This window comes from Ranitomeya variabilis, chromosome 3 (assembly GCF_051348905.1).
Source record: "Ranitomeya variabilis isolate aRanVar5 chromosome 3, aRanVar5.hap1, whole genome shotgun sequence".
Classification (NCBI taxonomy): Eukaryota; Metazoa; Chordata; class Amphibia; order Anura; family Dendrobatidae; genus Ranitomeya; species Ranitomeya variabilis.
The window spans coordinates 724,472,711-724,492,718 of record NC_135234.1 but is presented as its reverse complement, the minus strand read 5'-3'; the positions used below and the strand labels follow the sequence as shown (position 1 = coordinate 724,492,718).

General features: G+C 44.5%; 1 protein-coding gene across 1 annotated transcript in view; it reads left to right on the top strand.

The window, feature by feature from the left end:
- XPO4 (exportin 4) overlaps nt 1-11,324 on the top strand; it is a 144,608-nt gene extending 133,284 nt beyond the window's left edge. The window contains exons 16-23 of the mRNA XM_077298369.1: nt 2,479-2,653; nt 3,193-3,486; nt 4,359-4,539; nt 4,783-4,901; nt 6,076-6,206; nt 8,227-8,344; nt 8,427-8,519; nt 9,862-11,324. Coding sequence (XP_077154484.1) covers nt 2,479-2,653; nt 3,193-3,486; nt 4,359-4,539; nt 4,783-4,901; nt 6,076-6,206; nt 8,227-8,344; nt 8,427-8,519; nt 9,862-10,059 — 1,309 coding nt within the window. The 3' untranslated portion in view covers nt 10,060-11,324. The remainder of the gene's footprint in view (nt 1-2,478; nt 2,654-3,192; nt 3,487-4,358; nt 4,540-4,782; nt 4,902-6,075; nt 6,207-8,226; nt 8,345-8,426; nt 8,520-9,861) is intronic.
- The last annotated feature ends 8,684 nt before the right edge of the window (nt 11,325-20,008 follow it).

Here is a 20,008-nt window from a genome sequence, read left to right as displayed (position 1 = left end):
ACGTGGCACGTAAATACGTGGCACGTATATACGTGCCACGTATATACGTGCCACGTATATAAGTGCCACGTATATAAGTGCCACGTATATAAGTGCCACGTATATAAGTGCCACGTATATAAGTGCCACGTATATAAGTGCCACGTATATAAGTGCCACGTATATAAGTGCCACGTATATAAGTGCCACGTATATAAGTGCCACGTATATAAGTGCCACGTATATAAGTGCCACGTATATAAGTGCCACGTATATAAGTGCCACGTATATAAGTGCCACGTATATAAGTGCCACGTATATAAGTGCCACGTATATAAGTGCCACGTATATAAGTGCCACGTATATAAGTGCCACGTATATAAGTGCCACGTATATAAGTGCCACGTATATAAGTGCCACGTATATAAGTGCCACGTATATAAGTGCCACGTATATAAGTGCCACGTATATAAGTGCCACGTATATAAGTGCCACGTATATAAGTGCCACGTATATAAGTGCCACGTATATAAGTGCCACGTATATAAGTGCCACGTATATAAGTGCCACGTATATAAGTGCCACGTATATAAGTGCCACGTATATAAGTGCCACGTATATAAGTGCCACGTATATAAGTGCCACGTATATAAGTGCCACGTATATAAGTGCCACGTATATAAGTGCCACGTATATAAGTGCCACGTATATAAGTGCCACGTATATAAGTGCCACGTATATAAGTGCCACGTATATAAGTGCCACGTATATAAGTGCCACGTATATAAGTGCCACGTATATAAGTGCCACGTATATAAGTGCCACGTATATAAGTGCCACGTATATAAGTGCCACGTATATAAGTGCCACGTATATAAGTGCCACGTATATAAGTGCCACGTATATAAGTGCCACGTATATAAGTGCCACGTATATAAGTGCCACGTATATAAGTGCCACGTATATAAGTGCCACGTATATAAGTGCCACGTATATAAGTGCCACGTATATAAGTGCCACGTATATAAGTGCCACGTATATAAGTGCCACGTATATAAGTGCCACGTATATAAGTGCCACGTATATAAGTGCCACGTATATAAGTGCCACGTATATAAGTGCCACGTATATAAGTGCCACGTATATAAGTGCCACGTATATAAGTGCCACGTATATAAGTGCCACGTATATAAGTGCCACGTATATAAGTGCCACGTATATAAGTGCCACGTATATAAGTGCCACGTATATAAGTGCCACGTATATAAGTGCCACGTATATAAGTGCCACGTATATAAGTGCCACGTATATAAGTGCCACGTATATAAGTGCCACGTATATAAGTGCCACGTATATAAGTGCCACGTATATAAGTGCCACGTATATAAGTGCCACGTATATAAGTGCCACGTATATAAGTGCCACGTATATAAGTGCCACGTATATAAGTGCCACGTATATAAGTGCCACGTATATAAGTGCCACGTATATAAGTGCCACGTATATAAGTGCCACGTATATAAGTGCCACGTATATAAGTGCCACGTATATAAGTGCCACGTATATAAGTGCCACGTATATAAGTGCCACGTATATCAGTGCCACGTATATCAGTGCCACGTATATCAGTGCCACGTATATCAGTGCCACGTATATCAGTGCCACGTATATCAGTGCCACGTATATCAGTGCCACGTATATCAGTGCCACGTATATCAGTGCCACGTATTTCAGTGCCACGTATTTAAGTGCCACGTATATAAGTGCCACGTATATACGTGGCCATATATGTGGGGTTGAAGGCCCAGGCCAGGTTTATATAGATTTGGGGGTGTCTGGCCATTTGGCAACAAAATCCAGCTTCTGAGCATGCTCAGTGTAAAAAAACGTATTGCAGCGCTGCATTGCGTCGTACGACGTGTCCCGACGCATCCGTCGCTCATAGGCTTCCATTGTAGCCAACGACGCATGCCGCAGGATGCGTCGCGACACGTTTTTTAGGCGGAGACAAAAAACGCTACAAGCAACGTTTTTTGCCGACGACGTATCGCCAAATTTCGACGCATCCGTCGTAAAACGTACACGACGTATGTCAATCCGTCGCAATACGTCGCCAATACAAGTCTATGGGGAGAAGACGCATCCAGCAAAAACTTTTGCTGGATGCGTTTTTTCGGAAAAAAGACGTTTTGAGACGTAATGCAGTTAACGCTAGTGTGAAAGTAGCCTAAGCTATGAAGAATGGCAGCACTCCCATTTTGAACATGTGAACAGTTGTGTTTATTCCAGGCCCATGTGCACAATGTTTCCGCCCGGGCAGTGAGCCGTCTTCACATTGCCAGAGCCCAAACATTGAGTACATTGTCTTTGAAAGTAAATATTACACACACAGTCCAAGGACCAGAGTGCTGCTGTTTCTGGAGGAAAGTGGCCATGTTTTTCTAATCATGGACAACCCCTTGGAATTTCTTAGATCCTGATTGAGACTTTATTTCCTAGGGCCAATTTAGTAATCCAGTGTGAAAACTGGTGGAATCTTGCCAAACAATTTGCACAGAGGAATCCTCCCCTAAACTACCTGTCCAGCTCTGTACAGAGGACTCTCATGAAGGCGCTGGTGCTAGGAGGATTTGCTCACATGGACTCTGAGACAAAGCAGCAATACTGGACTGAGGTGAGATGCGATCTGGACCTTCTTGATACTTGTCCTCCATTGAGTACAATTTCTTTGATTTGGTAGCTGGATTAGATTTTGGGGATGTGCAAAAAATTTAATTTGTAATGCAGTTGAAATAAAATTTTGGCTTCCAGAACGTTAGCAACATTTTTAAAGGAAATGTAACCTAGGCCGTTGTAAGAAGATGGTACTGTCATTGAGGCAGCAATGAAAGGCACATGGGGAAAAGGATTTCATAAGCTTGCGGTGCAGTAGAATAACCAATTCGCATCTCCACCAAATGAGAAGCATCTGATGGGTTGGGGTGAAGACCGCGGAGACCCCCATCCATACCTAGATAGGGAGTCCAGTGTGTGAATAAAGCACTAATACACATATGATTTTTCTCTCCTTTTCCATAAGAACTATGGGATCTCTGTGCTTGTGATCAGCGGGTTCCCTCTGATTGAATCCTGACTTTTATTATGGAGAAACCCCTTTTAGATTTTAGAATGAATGAATGAATGGTCGTAAATAAATGTTTCCTGTTCTTCCAGGTTTTGCAGCCTTTACAACAAAGGTTCTTGAATGTGATAAATCAAGAAAACTTCCAGCAAATTTGCCAAGAGGAGGAGGTGAAGCAGGAGATCACGGCCACGTTAGAAGCCCTGTGTGGAATAGCAGAAGCCACGCAGATAGACAATGTGGCCATCCTCTTCAATTTCCTTATGGACTTTTTAACTAACTGCATTGGTTTAATGGAAGTTTATAAAAATACCCCAGAGACTGTAAACCTTATTATAGAAGTTTTTGTAGAAGTTGCACATAAACAGATTTGTTACCTTGGAGAGGTAAGCACCGGCGCCGTGTAATTTCTGTACAGGGACGCGTTTCTCTGTTATGGTCTTGACTGGTTGCCATATTGGAGTCATCGGCGTCTTCTAGATTCTGCAGTTCACTGTCATTTTTAACATGATTAATTATTTTATATTTTGGGGGAAAAGTACATTTATCTGCTGGAGCTGACGATCCGGAGGATGGGGTGGTTTTCTTGTCAAGTCTCTTGACTGAATGAATGGAAATCAGGGACACTGTATAGCAGAGGTGTCAAACTGCATTCCTCGAGGGCCGCCAACAGGTCATGTTTTCAGGATTTCCTTAGCATTCCACAAGGTGCTGGAATCATTCTGTGCAGGTGATTAAATTATCACCTGTGCAATACAAGGAAATCCAGAAAACATGACGTGTTAGCGGCCCTCGAGGAATGCAGTTTGACACCTCTGCTGTATAGTATCCGCTCACTTTTCCTAATGTCCATAAATTTCAGTGGAGGTCAGCTGTACACATGCCACCTTGTCTAAAAATAAAATTGCCCAATTCTCGGGCTGTACGGCTATGCCATTGACATGTTATAAAACACTATGGCGGTGGCTTTATCCGGTCTACAACAGCCGGTTATGGAATGGCCACATTGAGGGTGCTCAGAAGACCCCCTTCATTTCCATTTCCATCACTCACTGAAATGGGACAACCCCTTTAAGGACTTGTAAATGGTGTCCTGCATAATAAAAGGGGAATAAAATGATGTTGTTATTTCTAGGACATAATTGGCTGAAGAGTAACTCGTAACCATGCTGACATTTGAGTGGCTGCATAGATTATTGACCGTAGTCGAATGCTTGCCTCCATCATCAGTCTTATTAGGGGCTTTATTCATTTTCAGTCAAAAGCCATGAATCTATATGAAGCGTGCCTGACCCTGCTTCAAGTCTATTCCAAAAACAACCTGGGAAGGAAACGTATAGACGTGACAGCGGAGGAGGATCAGTACCAGGACCTCCTGCTCATCATGGAGCTTCTCACCAATCTGCTGTCTAAGGAGTTCATTGACTTCAGTGACACAGGTATGACCAAGGCCACCACCAGGGCGCGCGCCTCCAGAAATACTTGTATTTCCTTGTATATTGAGACACTTATTATTGTGATGTTCCATCATTGTTCCCCCCACTCCCTTATACCTGTCTAATAAGTGACTAATAAGCCACCTTGCAGTTTCATCACAAAACTTCTTGGTGAGCTATAGAGAGAGGTAGCCTTGGCAGCCTGGACTTCGGAATGTAATTTTTTTTTTTCTCCCTCATTTTCAGATGAGGTTTTTCGCCCCCATGAACAAGGACATGCAGGGAATAGGCCGGTGTCTGCAGCAGATGTAGTGTTATATGGCGTCAACATAGTGCTGCCACTAATGTCACAGGACTTGCTAAAGGTTTGTTTTTTTTACTAATTTAAGGAACCCTGACACGGGGATTATCCCTTCTATACCACCGCTGACCCATTACTCTGCCTTTCCCCAGCATTTCTACTATGCCTGCATTGTCCTAAACAGTCAGGCTATGTTCACACGTTACGTTTTTCTTTTGCAAAACGCAGCATTTTATTGTCCCGGCAAAGTGAAGGAGATTTCTAAAAATCTCATACACACATTGCTTATTTTATCCTTGCAGATTCATATCTGCAGCATGTTAAATCTTCCAGCATTTTTCACCCATTTTAATGAAGAGGTACAGGGATTTTTGTGTACTCGCCTTAAATCCTTTTCTCTGAGCCACTCATTTGGGGATACAGGACCCTTCTCAGCGCTTATCCGGAGAGGCTGGAGAGCGCCCCCCATGGTCCTGTGTCCCCCAATGAGTGGCTCGGAGAAAAGGATTTTACAGTGAGTACACAAAAATCCCTATTTTTTGTACCTTTTATTCTTGCCCACACATGTATTTGCAACAGATGTTTCTGCTGCCGATACTGAACGTGTGTACATACGCTTAAGGTTCTGTGGTCAAGAACGAGCGGTCTTGAGCCACACGCTAATTACTTGGCTTTAGCTATCTGGTTGGGCTCTCACCCTGGTACAGTGCGCCTGCACATGTTGTTATTTTGCCCGAATGGGCATTATTGATGTCCTCCACACTACCTATAGTGCTGCAAAGACTGCAAGAAAAAAATCGCTCCAAGCCAGGGTTTGATCTGATATTCAGATCCCAATCCACTATGCAACTCTAATGAGTCTGTGGGAGACATCGGTCCTCTCTCAGATGACATCTGATTGAAGTTCGATTTCCGCATCCTCACACAATGGAGAAGATGGAGACATGTTTTTCTCCATCTTCTTATCTGAGAGCATCGGATGAAACTCTGATCAGTGTCATTTGCATGACACGATTTTCTAAGATGAAAGGATACACAGCCATCTGCACCTGCCCTTAGTCTGGAATAAAGCAATCGCTATTTAGGAGTACACAGACCCAGTACATAAATGATAGGAAGGAGCAGAGTATTCGGGACAGTGATGGTTTAGAATGGTAACAATTGTTGTGACAGGTGTAATTTGTATAGCTGCGGTGTGTCCTGAGCTTTATGGTGACACATTTCTGGTCTCCCCACAGTTCCCATCATTATGTAATCAATACTACAAGCTGATCACATTTATATGTGAAATTTTCCCGGAGAAGATTCCACAACTTCCAGAAGATTTGTTCAAGAGCCTCATGTATTCTTTGGAGCTGGGGATGACCTCGTATCCTTTCTGTGCCTTGAGCAAGTGGCTACAAAGCCGCCTGTGGTCTCATTACAATACAATGCCGGACCGAAATGTATATGAACCCTCTAAGATAATGTAAAATCCATACTACACACCACAGACAGAGGAGGTGATGGACGAGGACAGTTACACATAACAACCCAGGACAAATGGGTCACTGATACACATCTGTAAGGGCTCGTACCCGGCTCCGCCAACAAAAAGCGGTACGATTTTTGTCCAGAAAAGTCTGATGAGTGTCATGCGATTTTCATGCGAGTACAATCCGAGTTTAACACCTAGCATCCAATTTACATGCAAATGCGATTTGATTGCAATGCGACTTTAACATGAGCTTTTACATAGAGCAATTCTGTCATTTACACAGTTTTCCAAGGACATATTCTTTAAGCTAGATAGAGAGATATGTAGATATATATAGAGAGATTATATAGATATATAGATAGATACAAAAAATAGATATAAATGTGATTTAGCGATCTAATCAGTGCTTTGTGTGTAGTTTACTGTACATTGTGTTTAAGGAAAGAAATTCCTTTCGGGGAAAAAAAGGCGTTGGATCCCCCATGTCCTTTTGAAAAGCTGGCAATTCATCTGCCGGGAACAGTAAAATCACAACGTGACCCGTCAGAATAGATATATATGTAACTGGGATCTTTATATCTAATTAGTGCAGTGCGTGTAGCTTACTGTACATGTGTTTTATTACTTACTAAATTACTTTGGGGAAAAAATTGGCTTGGGATCCCCCGACATTTTATTAACCAGCAGAGGGAAAGCAGACAGCTGGGGGCAGATGTTTATTGCCAGGGAAGGGGGTAATAAATATGGAGCTTCCCAAGAAATTAATATCCGCTCACAGCTGTATACTTGGCCTTTACTAGCTATTAAAAGGGGGGACACCCCACAAAAAATGATGTATGCGCCATTTCTGTGGCGGCTGAGAGCTCATGTTCTTAGTCTGGGGAGGCAATATCCATGGTCCCTTCCTAGGCTATTATCAGCTCGCAGCTGTCTGCTTAGCTTTCGTTAATTATTAAATATAAGGGGACCCTACGTCATTTTTTTTTTTTTTTTTGGGGGGGGGGGGGGGGGTGTCTCCCATTTTAACAACCAGGAAAGGCTAAGTATACAGCTGTGAGCTAACATTAATAACCTTGGTTGGAGGCTCTGTTGGTATTACCCCCTTCCCTGGCTATAAACATCTTCCCCCAGCTGTCTGCTTTCCCTCTACTGGTTAATAAAATGTCAGGGGATCCCACGCCATTTTTTAAGAAAATAATTTAGTATGTAAAAAAATACATGGACAGTAAGCTACACAAGCACTGCACTATTTATGTATGCGACTGACATCTTTATATCTATCTATTCTATGTTTATATATCTTTTCAATTCGGTCTGGTCATGCTGATGAATTGCCAGCTTTTCAAGGACATGGGTGTGTAAAAATTGGACGGCACTCACATGATCTGAGTTCCGTGCGTTTTTTTCCCCACAAACATTGATTTGCATTGGCGAGTCTCGTCCGAGGTACGAGGACAATTGTAGCTTGCCGCGATTTTTTTCTTTTTCTTCTCCAATTTCAGTTGAGAAAAAAATTTGCATATGAGCTGTGACTCGTAGATTAATATTGGTCAGAGCGCAATCATTTTTTTTTTTATTTTTTTTTATTATCACAAATGGTTCATATCTCCCCAAACATATCCAGTCATTACAGTGGGCTAAATAATATGTGAACCCTTCAGTATTTTCCTTATATCTGTGACTCTGACGTGATATAGAATCATTTTCATCAATAAAAAAGTAACATTTTTGACTTCGTTTGAGTTGTTCTTTTTATCTATTTTTAGGACTTTTGTGAAAATCTTTTTTTTTTTCTTTTTTTAAAGTCAAATTTATGTAGAAATGTTAAATTCTGAAGGGTTCACAAACTTTCAAGCACGTCTTATGTGACACTTCGCTTTCTATGGCATTAGTGTCCTTAGTGTCCTTGTAGAATGAGCTCGGAGGTTTCCCAGCTCTGTCTGGAAGCATTAACCCCATTAGCGGAACAATGTGCGAAAGCGCAGGACACCGACTCGCCACTGCTGGTAGCAACAAGGCACTTTCTAAAGGTAGGTACTTTAATTCCCTCTTTAACTCAGTGTCTGCCTTAAGTGATCACCAATGGCTTCATGGTCCTTATTCTCTCCACAGCTGGTCTTTGACATGCTTGTCTTACAAAAACACAACACGGAAATGACGACGGCCGCAGGGGAAGCATTTTACACGTTGGTCTGCTTAAACCAGGTAAGATCAGCACCAATTACTACGGCTCCATACTTCTAGTATCACCTATTGCTTTAGAGTGGTCCCTCAATTGGCAGGGTTAAAGGGGTTGCCCAGTGTTTTTATAGTAATGGTCTATCCCTAGGATAGGTTGTCAATATCACATCTGTTGTTCCTGGTGGCGGACGGATGTGATCAGTTGCAGAGCTTTAGTTTGTGTTGCACCTAAAGGGTTAGTAATCTTCTAGAATGTGGTTTTGAGACTTTGAGGGGCGCCGTTTTAAAATGGTGTCACTTTTGGGTATTTTCTGTGACATAGGCCCCTCGAAGTCACTTCAAATGTGTTATGGTCTGTAAAATAATAGGTTTTGTAAATTTTGTTGGAAAAGTGAAAAATTGCTGATAAACTTTTAACCCTTCTAACTTCCTGAAGAAAAAAAAATGTTTACAAAATGATGCAGATGTAAAGTGGTGGTATATATATATTATCTATTTTGTGACATGACTCTCTGATTTGAAAGCAATAAATATTCAAAGTTTGTAAAAATATCGAAAATTTGGCAAAAATGTAGCAATTTTCAAATATACAGAAGTCATATCGACCAAAATTTACCACTAACATAAAGTACAATGTGTCATGAAAAAGCATTCTCGGAATCACTGGGATATGTTGGCACGTTTCAGAGTTATAACCTCATACAGTGACACTTGTCATATTTTAAAAATGAGGCTCGGTCATTAATGTACAAAGTGGCTCTGTTCTTAAGAGTGCTCCCATCTCCAAGATCCTATCCCAATATGTAGTAGGTGTAAAAATAATAATAATATTAGCAAACACCTCCAATTAGAAATGTGGTATAGTTTTTCTGATTCGCTATGTCTCACTCCTCATATGCAGGTATTGCAGGACCTTAGGCATCCATGGATACGACCACTGATATACAGACAGCTAGTTGCTAGTGGTCGTAACCATGGAGACCTAAGGCTGCACTTGAAGAAAGAGATATAGCAAATGAGAAGAACTATACTGCATTTCTAATTGGAGGTGTTTGCTAATATTATTATTATTATTATTACACCCATTACTTATTGGGATAGGATCTTGGAGATGTGAATACCCCTTCAAGGGGTAATTTGAAGACAATAAGAACTGATACTGTCATACTGCCCAACTTCAGAGGCACATGATTAAGGCCTTATTCACACAACCATAGTGGTTGTTCTTTTTTTCTTGTCCATATCGCACCTGCATTTCTTCAACCTGACCAGATGGCCAGTACTAACAGTGGAGCCGGTATGTGCCACCATATTTGCTCCGAGTGACCCCCCACTCCCTAATTTTCTCTCTTCTCTTTCTGTGCAGGCAGAGTATGCAGAGTTGGTAGAAACGCTATTATCCAGTCAGCAGGACCCTCTCATTTACCAACGTTTAGCAGATGCCTTCAACAAACTGACGGCAAGCAGCACGCCTCCGACGCTGGACCGGAAACAGAAAATGTCCTTCCTTAAGAGCCTGGAAGAATTTATGGCCAACGTTGGAGGTCTCCTTTGTGTTAAATGAGAGGCCAAAGTTTTATAGGGACCCTCTCTGCAAAATGCACTGAACCTGCTGATGGCTTTCTACACCCCCCACAATCTGCTCCCAGGCCTACACTTGCATTTCTGGGTGGTTTTAAAGAACGTTAATTTAAGTTCCAAGAGAAGGGGTTAGTAAGACGCATCAGCCGTATGACTAGTGATGAAGCACAGCGCTGTGCTAGAACGGATGACTGGGTAAAGGTATTTTTTTAAGAGATTTCCATATGCCTGCAAACAGATAATGGGCACACCTATTCTTTGCAGTGCCTTTCCTCTCCCTTCAGCATTTGGTTGGAAATGTTATATGTCTAATGAATGATCTTTTTTTTTTTTTTTAACCTATAGACTATTTTTTTTTTTTCCATCTTGGTGAAGAATGGTAGACCGAATGTGCAGTAGACACAAATATGTAGAGGAGGTGTCTAGCCACAAATCAACTGTTGTGATTGTTCTTATTTTTTTCCTACCGCCCCTATATTCTTGCTTCTGATAAAATCAGTAAAACCAAATGATTTTTTTTTTTTTAAGAAAAAAGAAAAAAAACATAAAAACTTTTGGATTTATTTTCACGTACGCGAACCAAGTGTTGCATGTTTTTATGTCTTTTTTGATGCATTCTTTTCTTTTGCCTTGCCCTACAAAATGTTCAGCCGGGAATCTAAAGAAGAAAAAAAAAAAGAAAGCTAAGAGGGGGGGAAAAAAGAGATGTATAAGAATATTTTTTTTTTCCCTAATCGAATGAATTAATTTGTCACCATTTTACTGCCTTACAAAAAATGCAAACTAAAGTATATGATATGTATATTATTTAATATGTATATGGGTTTTGTAGCCCTCCCCCCCCCCAAAAAAAAAGATTTTAACAGTTATTGAGCACCTATGTTGGCCATATAGGCCCTTAAGCCCACACTATTTTCTGGAGTCACCTGGATGAAAGCTTCATATGTGTGTATGTGGGAATGATTTGCACAAACGGGCTGTTCTTTGTTTTGTTTCCCACCCCTTCACCTCTTTTTACATGATTTTTTTTATTCCCCCCCCACCCTCTTCCCCAACCTCCCTTCATTGGACTGTTAGTTTTAGCAATACAGATGAAAGAGATGGAAGTTGACCGTGTCTACACGCTTTAATTGGGGCATTAGGTGATGCAAAATATGCTGTTTTGGTCAAATGTTTCCAGTGTGCATCTTTTTTTGTTTTTTTTTTTTCCTTTTTTTAAATTTGTATAAAATGTACAGTATAAACCGCTCCAAGTCTCTAGTGTTTTTGTATCTTCTGGCCAAGTGGCGAAACCACAGTCAATTCAGCGAAACATAGAGTACATTACATGAACATCTGATGACTAGAGTAGGTGCGAATTGAGCCGGAGGATGCGGTCCACCACCAGTGGATCCTGGACCGCGAGAACCACCACCTACCTCCAGGCATCTGCGGCTCTTCTTTTGATTAGCCCACCTGACACAATTCCGTCGTTGTAGCGTGATGCCAGGTCAATTAATCAAAAGAACCGCGGATACCTGGAGGTAGGGGGTGTTTTCAAGTTTCCAGTTGTGCTGCCGCACATTACTGACCGGGTCCTGTAAAATAATTCACAAGAACTCTAATTTCTCAAGACTACACTTTTCTAGTATGGAAACGGATGACGTGCAGATTCACTATGGCACTGAGCTTTGGAGAGCAAAGAAGACCTGATCTGCTTTTATATTTCCGTTCTCAGATCAGTGATCTGGTGGACTGTTACCCCAATATGCCTACTAGCAAAGATTTTTGTATGGAGACAGTAGAAATTTGGTTTTCATTAAAGAAATAAAAAAAATATTTTGGGTACTCACCGGAAAGGATTTCTCGGAGCCATCGTTGGGGAACATGGAAACCATGGGTGTATGCTGCCGACACTTGGTAGAAAAAGTTAGCTGCTACTTAGCAGGTTATACCCGTATACTGGAACAAAGCTAATTCGTGAGAAAACAGGAGAAGCGACATACAATAATCACAACACTGGCCCAACAGAGGAACAAGGGGAGGGTGCGGTGTCCCCCAATAAAGGCTCAGAGAACGTGATTTTACAGTGAGTGCCCAAAAACTGTTCTCAATCATTTCATTGGGGGAGACCGGAAACCTTGGGATGCCTAATAGCTGTCCCACGGCTGGAAAGAAAAATAGAATCAGAAAATGCAAGAAATAGAGGCATATCTCTCAGGTCGCAATGTGGGAGACTGCCGCTTGCAATCCCTTTCTAACCTGGCTTGCATCTGCTGAGGCGTAGATGTGGACCGAGACATACCTTCTCAAAGTTCTACAGAGGACCAGGTAGCAGAGCTGCAAAACAAAGGCCTGATGAATGGTAAAGGAATCCCCCACTGCACGGGTAGAATGAACCGTAACCCAGATTGGGGGCACTTTGGCCCAATATACTTTCAGAATGATGGTGGATACAACTGGCAATAGTAGCTGTGGAGTCAGAGAAAGACCTATGCAATGAACAGGGAATCTGAATAATAATACTTGTATAGCGCCAACATATTCCGCCACGCTTTACAGCTTAAGTTTCAAACACATCAGTCCTAAGTAACAACGTTAACAATACAATAATTAAAGCACAATAAGATGACCCTGCTCGTGAGAGCTTACAATCTACAATGACGTGGGGGACATACAGAGTACAGGTGTGTCTTTACAATGATGTATTTCCAATGATGGTCCAGCCATCTTCAGGGGGTGGGGGATAGGTGGAGATAGTGAATGGGCTACACACACACAAACATAAAATGACTTTGATTAGTGAACGTGGTAGGCTGCTCTGAGCAAATATGTTTTGAGGGAGCGTCTAAAACTCTGAAAATTGTGAATAGTCCTAATATCTTAGGGTAGAGCATTCCAGAGGATTGGTGCAGCACAGGAGAAGTCTTGGAGTCGGGAGTGGAAGGTACGGATTAGTGCAGAGGTTAGTCGAAAGTCATTTGCAGAGCACAGCGGTTGGTTAGGCCGATAGACAGAAATGAGGGAGGAGATGTAAGGGGGTGCCGCACTGTGGAGAGTTTTGTGGGTGAGAACAAGTACATTGAATTGGATTCTATAATGAATGGGCAGCCAGTGTAATGACTGGCGAAGAGCAGACGCGTCCGGGTAACGATTAGCTAGACAATGAATGTCTGAAGGAGATGCCCTTGATGGGTATAAACGCACAGCTCTGACCAGGTCCAATTTGTTTAAAGGGAACCTGTCACCTGAATTTGGCGGGACCAGTTTTGGGTCATATGGGCGGGGTTTTCGGGTGTTTGATTCACCCTTTCCTTACCCGCTGGCTGCATGCTGGCCGCAATATTGGATTGAAGTTCATTCTCTGTCCTCCGGAGTACAGTCATGGCCAAAAGTTTTGAGAATGACACCAAAATTATATTTTCACATGATCTGCTGCCCTCTGGTTTTTATTAGTGTTTGTCTGATGTTTATATCACATACAGAAATATAATTGCAATCATATTATGAGTACCAATAGGTTATATTGACAGTTAGAATGAGTTAATGCAGCAAGTCAATATTTGCAGTGTTGACCCTTCTTCTTCAAGACCTCTGCAATTCTCCCTGGCATGCTCTCAATCAACTTCTGGACCAAATCCTGACTGATAGCAGTCCATTCTTGCATAATCAATGCTTGCATTTTACCTGAATTTGTTGGTTTTTGTTTGTCCACCCGTCTCTTGATGATTGACCACAAGTTCTCAATGGGATTAAGATCTGGGGAGTTTCCAGGCCATGGACCCAAAATCTGTTTTGTTCCATGAGCCATTTAGTTATCACCTTTGCTTTATGGCAGGGTGCTCCATCATGCTGGAAAAGGCATTGTTGGGCGCCAAACTGCTCTTGGACGGTTGGGAGAAGTTGCTCTTGGAGGACATTCTGGTACCATTCTTTATTCATGGCTGTGTTTTTAGGCAAGACTGTGAGTGAGCCGATTCCCTTGGCTGAGAAGCAACCTCACACATGAATGGTTTCAGGATGCTTTACAGTTGGCATGAGACAAGACTGGTGGTAGCGCTCACCTCTTCTCCGAATAAGCTGTTTTCCAGATGTCCCAAACAATCGAAAAGGGGATTCATCAGACAAAATGACTTTGCCCCAGTCCTCAGCAGTCCACTCCCTGTACCTTTTGCAGAATATCAGTCGGTCCCTGATGTTTTTTCTGGAGAGAAGTGGCTTCTTTGCTGCCCTCCTTGAAACCAGGCCTTGCTCAAAGAGTCTCCGCCTCACAGTGCGTGCAGAAGCACTCACACCAGCCTGCTGCCATTCCTGAGCAAGCTCGGCACTGCTGGTAGTCCGATCCCGCAGCTGAAACAGTTTTAAGATACGGTCCTGGCGCTTGCTGGTCTTTCTTGGGCGCCCTGGAGCCTTTTTGACAACAATGGAAGCTCTCTCCTTGCAGTTCTTGATGATGCGATAGATTGTTGACTGAGGTGCAATCTTTGTAGCTGCGATACTCTTCCCTGTTAGGCCATTTTTGTGCAGTGCAATGATGGCTGCACGTGTTTCTTTAGAGATAACCATGGTTAACTGAAGAGAAACAATGATACCAAGCACCAGCCTCCTTTTAAAGTGTCCAGTGATGTCATTCTTACTTAATCATGACTGATTGATCGCCAGCCCTGTCCTCATCAACACCCACACCTGTGTTAATGGATCAATCACTAAAACGATGTTAGCTGCTCCTTTTAAGGCAGGACTGCAATGATGTTGAAATGTGTTTTGGGGGTTAAAGTTCATTTTCTGGGCAAATTTTGACTTTGCAAGTACAGTAATTGCTGTTAAGCTGATCACTCTGACATTCAGGAGTATATGCAAATTGCCATTAGAAAAAATGAAGCAGTAGACTTTGGAAAAATTAATATTTGTCTCATTCTCAAAATTTCTCCCTCTCCCTCTCCCTCTCTCCCCCTCCTCCGTTCAAGGCATATGTTATTTTTTGACTCCGGAAATTACTACGTCCGAAAACGTAACATAGCACTATGATGCCGCAGGAGCCGGAACCTATGTCATCACGCTGCCCACAATTAATTGGCTCAAAAAAATGGCGGGGAAGGCGTCATTCGAAACGCGACTTTGGCGCCAAGTTCGCGTTCCACGTGGCCGACCCACACTGGGATCGGATCGGGTTTCATGAGACACCGACTTTGCCAAAAGTCGGCGACTTATGAAAATGAACGACCCGTTTCGCTCAACCCTAGCCTCCACGTACCCCCTCCTGCACTGTTAAAAGATATGCCTGAGCTTCTTTAGGGGTGATAGTTCCCTTCAGGGTTCTGATCTCCCCACACCAACGACAGACAGGAACATGGAGTGTCGCCTCCATGTACCCCCTTCTGGGCCAGGCTTATTTCAGCCGGACCAACAGCCCTGCTCCATCCTAAGGGAATTAACTCGTATCAGGTGATCTGTGATGCCACAGGAGGAAAAAAAAAAAGTAAATTCCCTCCCTAGCAAAAGACTAGGCATCCTTTTTGGCAACAGGAACGTTTCCGGTCCTTTCGTAGGCAGGCCTCTATTCCTATGTCGTCATTTCTCGCTCTCCGTCCTTCACAACGAATGAGCCAGTCTCCTGGTGTCTTACGGATGCAAGGCAGTGTTTCCTCCCAGCCTACAGCACGGTTTGTCACTAAAGTAAGGACAGAGCGGTATGGCCCATCCTGGACCTGAAGTTACTCAACAAGTTTGTCAGAATCCTTCAGGAGGGAACTCCTCCGCTCTGTCATCACTTCAACGTAGAAGAGGGCGTCCCTAGCATCCATGGACATTTGGGATGCTTACCTTCATATCTCGATCTTTCCGATTCACCGAAGGTTCCTGCATCTCGCCGTCCGAGAGGAACATCTCCAATTTAAGGCTTTGACCTTCGGCCTTGCCACTGATCCCAGGGCATTCACAAGGGTCATGGTGGTTGTCATATCCATTCTGCACGCTCGGGGGTGGGGTTGTCCTGTCTACCTAGACATCCTCCTGATCAAGGGTCAGTCTTTCCAAGCCTGTGCGGAGGCATCCGTATCTCTTTGGACACTTTTTTTCTCGCCTAGGCGGGCTAATAGACTTCAATCTTTCCTGGTCCTGGCTCAGCAGGTATCCCTTTTAGGAATGACCCTGCACACCTCCTGAAGGTTGGTAATTTTCTCTCATGACCACGGTCATAGCCCTTCAACAGGGGACTCGGGTACTTTGTCGCCCTTTTTTCATCACTAACGGCTAGGACAGGAATCCATTCTCTTTCAACCGTCTATGCCGCTGGTCTCCGATCACATGGCCCAGGGGTGCTGGTCACACCTGGAGTCACCCCTTTCGATCAACGGTTTGGAGATCCGGACGATTCGGTTGTTCCTGCGGCGGTTCCATCACCCTCTGGTAGGTCGCCCCATCCAAATAAGGTTGGACAACGCCACAGCTGTGGCGTATATCAATCATCAAGGGACCATCCGCAGCAGGGCGGCAAGGCGTGAGGTGAAAGACATTCTCCGTTGGGTCGAGATGTCACACTCGGTCATCTCAGCCATTCACATCCAGAGAAAGCTGGGCTGCAGACTTCCTCAGCCATCAGGGTCTTGCCTCGGGAGAATGGTCACTTCATCCGGAGGTATTCCATCAGACTTGTCATCATTGGGGGACTCCAGATGGGAACCTGAGGGCATTATGGCTAAACTCCAAAGTACCCGGCTCATAGCCGGTCCCGGGATCCAGGGGTCATTGCAAAGATCAAGTTGGTAGGGATTCCAGTGTTCCTTAGCTCTCCGGACTGGCCTTGCTGGGCGTGGTACGCGGAGTTGGCTTAGCCCGTCGTCAACGCTCCCTGACGGCTACTGGATTGACCAGATTGGCTCCCCTGTGCTTACTGGCCTGGTCATTGAATCCTAGGTCCAAACCTGTGTGGGGTTCTCCTGGGAGGTGGTTTCCTCTGTTTCGCGCTCGGAAACTTGCATCCGAGCACATTTATCACGACACCTGGAAAGCATTTTTTGCAGCGTGGTGCAGGTATCGCCGTCGTTCTCCCCCCTGCCTTCTCCATTCCAACCTTATCGGTTTTGCTTCAGCACTGGATTGTTTCTAAGCTACAGGCGTACTTTTTTTCAGGGGGCCTCCCACGTGGTAACCCCCTTCAGGGGGCCGTTGGACGACGTGGGGCCCTATCTTAGGCTACTTTCACACTAGTCCGTCGGTATGGGCCGTCAGTGTGTTAATTTAGCACACGCCTATTCCAGTGGGATTAGGGCACACTCCATTCGTTCGGTGGATGTTTCCTGGCCCATTCGGCACCAAGCGTCGGCGTCCAGTCTACACACCCTCTCAAAGCACTACAACATTCACATTCAGCCTTCAGCAGATGCGAGTCTGGGAAGACGGATCTTTCAGACAGCGGTAAAGCATCTCTAGCTCGTTGGTGTGTGAGGTTGTCGGTGCGTGAGGTTGTCTGTCCTGTCGGTTCCCACCCAGGGACTGCTTTGGGATGTCCCATGGTCCTGTGTCCCCCAATGAGGCGAAGGAGAAACAGGGATTTTTGTGTACTCACCGTAAAATCCTTTTCTCCAAGCCACTCATTGGGGGACACAGCACCCACCCTGTTGACCTGATGGCTTCAGTATGGTCTTAAGTTTGACGTTTTATCCTTTCATATGATGTTATGATCTCTTACTGCTTTGTCTCTGAACTGGTTCGGCTGGTGTATACTGCAAAGGTGGAGCTAATCTTTTTGTGTTTTTCTTAGTGTCAGCCTCCTAGTGGCAGCAGCATACACCCATGGCCCTGTGTCTGCCAATGAATGGGTCGGAGAAAAGGATTTTAGTGAGTACACAAAAATCCCTGTTTTCAGGCCGTACGTTGTTTATTGAGCTAGGCTGCTGTAGCTTTCATTGATACCATTTTGGTGAACATACAACGTATTGATCACTTTTTATTGTATTTTTTGGGGAGGAATTGCAGTGGCGGAAAAAAACACCTGGAGGTTTTGGTTTGTGCAGCGCCCCAGAGTCCTGGTTGCTGCAGTAATATTATTCCTCCACCAGGGGGAGTGATATTACGTCTGAGGCTATGTGCACACGTCAGGATTTTTCATCAGGTTTTGTAGCCAAAACCAGGAGTGGGTGATAAATGCAGAAGTGGTGCATATGTTTCTATTATACTTTTCCTCTAATTGTTCCACTCCTGGTTTTGGCTACAAATCCTGAGGAAAAATCCTGACAAAATCCTGACGTGTGCACATAGCCTGAAGGCGATAAAGGAGATCTCCTGTCCAGGTATCACAGACACACCACACACTTCACACTCCAGCCACCAGGGAGAGCAAAAGGTTCTATCTATTAGGCCACTCCTCACAGTTAGGTAAAACTGGTAGTTGGAGGGAAAGTTAGAGGGAGTTCCTGGCTGGAGACCGAGAGAGAAAAGTCTCCAGACCGACCTGACTGGAGCGAGGTCCAGTCAGATCCAGACTGCGGTCTGAGGAGGACGAGGGTCCACGGAGCTGCGCCTGCACCCCATGCGGCAGCATCCAAAGAAAGAGACATTGAAGGGAAGCGTGTTCTAGTGAGTGAGAAACTAAGGCATAACAACAAGTGGATACCAGAGAGGATAGTAGACGAGAGAAGCGGCATCCTTCTGGTGCGTGTTCCGGTAGCCAGAATACCGAGGTAGTAAAGTGCTCTACGCCGTTGCTTTAGAGACTGGCAGGACAGTCAATTCCAAGTTAGCTGCCCGACCTTAATACCTAAGAAGACACGGTGGCAACTTGTGGGGGTCTCTAGGGTCCCTATAAACAAGCCTCAGGCCATCAGTCATACGGGTTTTGTTCTATCCGACCACGGGGAACAGAGAGAGAAGAGTAATAACAGTCAGGACCTTATTAGAGCTTAAGCAAGTGAGGACCTACTGTGTTACTGTGCGCATAGGAAGGCTATTGCATTCCACCTGGATAAGGAGACTCTGGATTTGCCTTCAGACCGGTGGGACTCTGCCTACCCCGTGATCTGGTGCCCAGGACTGTGGACACTGAAGCCTTCAGTAAAGGTAAAGAGACTGCAACCTTGTGTCCTCGTTATTCACCGCGCCTTACACCATCCACACTTCTGGGAAGCCCTGGGGATACACTTCACCTGTGGGAAGGTATACCATTTAGCTGCCATCACATCACCCCAGTGGACCCCTAAGCAGCGTCGGTCACCCTGACCGAATACCACAGGTGGCGTCACGAACATCATATAAACTACACCTTTAATTGGATGCCCCTCAAAGGGCCATGGACCTGGTCGGGCCACCGTGACATTCCCCGAACCGAAGGACCCGGTACCGAGTACCCCGTTGCCCTTAACGTGGGGGCGCTCCAACTGTTTTCTACAGCGCATTTAAACATAGGTTTTAAAATGCAAGACGGAAAGCAAAATCTCCAGGATGGAGGGAACCAGGGCTTTCAGCCGGTCACCAGCTACCATTCTAGCACCGGGGTCTCCAGTAGTGGGCCGGTCGGTGCCTCTGCACGGGCATTGTTGGTTGCCCTGTATGAATGCTGCTGACAGTGACTGACAGGTGCGAGCAGTGACCAGCGATAGTACAGCAGACATTGGCCTTGTATGGAGCACAGCGCCCCTCAGTGGCTACGGCCGGTGCTCTGTTCATTGGACATAGTGCTCGGATTACTTAAAGGGCACCTGTCACCCCGTTTTTTCCGTATGAGATAAAAATACTGTTAAATAGGGCCTGAGCTGAGCATTACAATAGTGTAGTTTGTGGACCCCGATTCCCCACCTATGCTGCCGAAATACGTTACCAAAGTAGTCGTTTTCGCCTGTCAATCAGGCTGGTCTGGTCAAAAGGGCGTGTTGTCTTCCCCCAGATCTTGCTTAGTTTTCCGTTGGTGGCGTAGTGGTGTGCGCATGCCCAAGGTCCCAAATCCACGTCACAGGGGA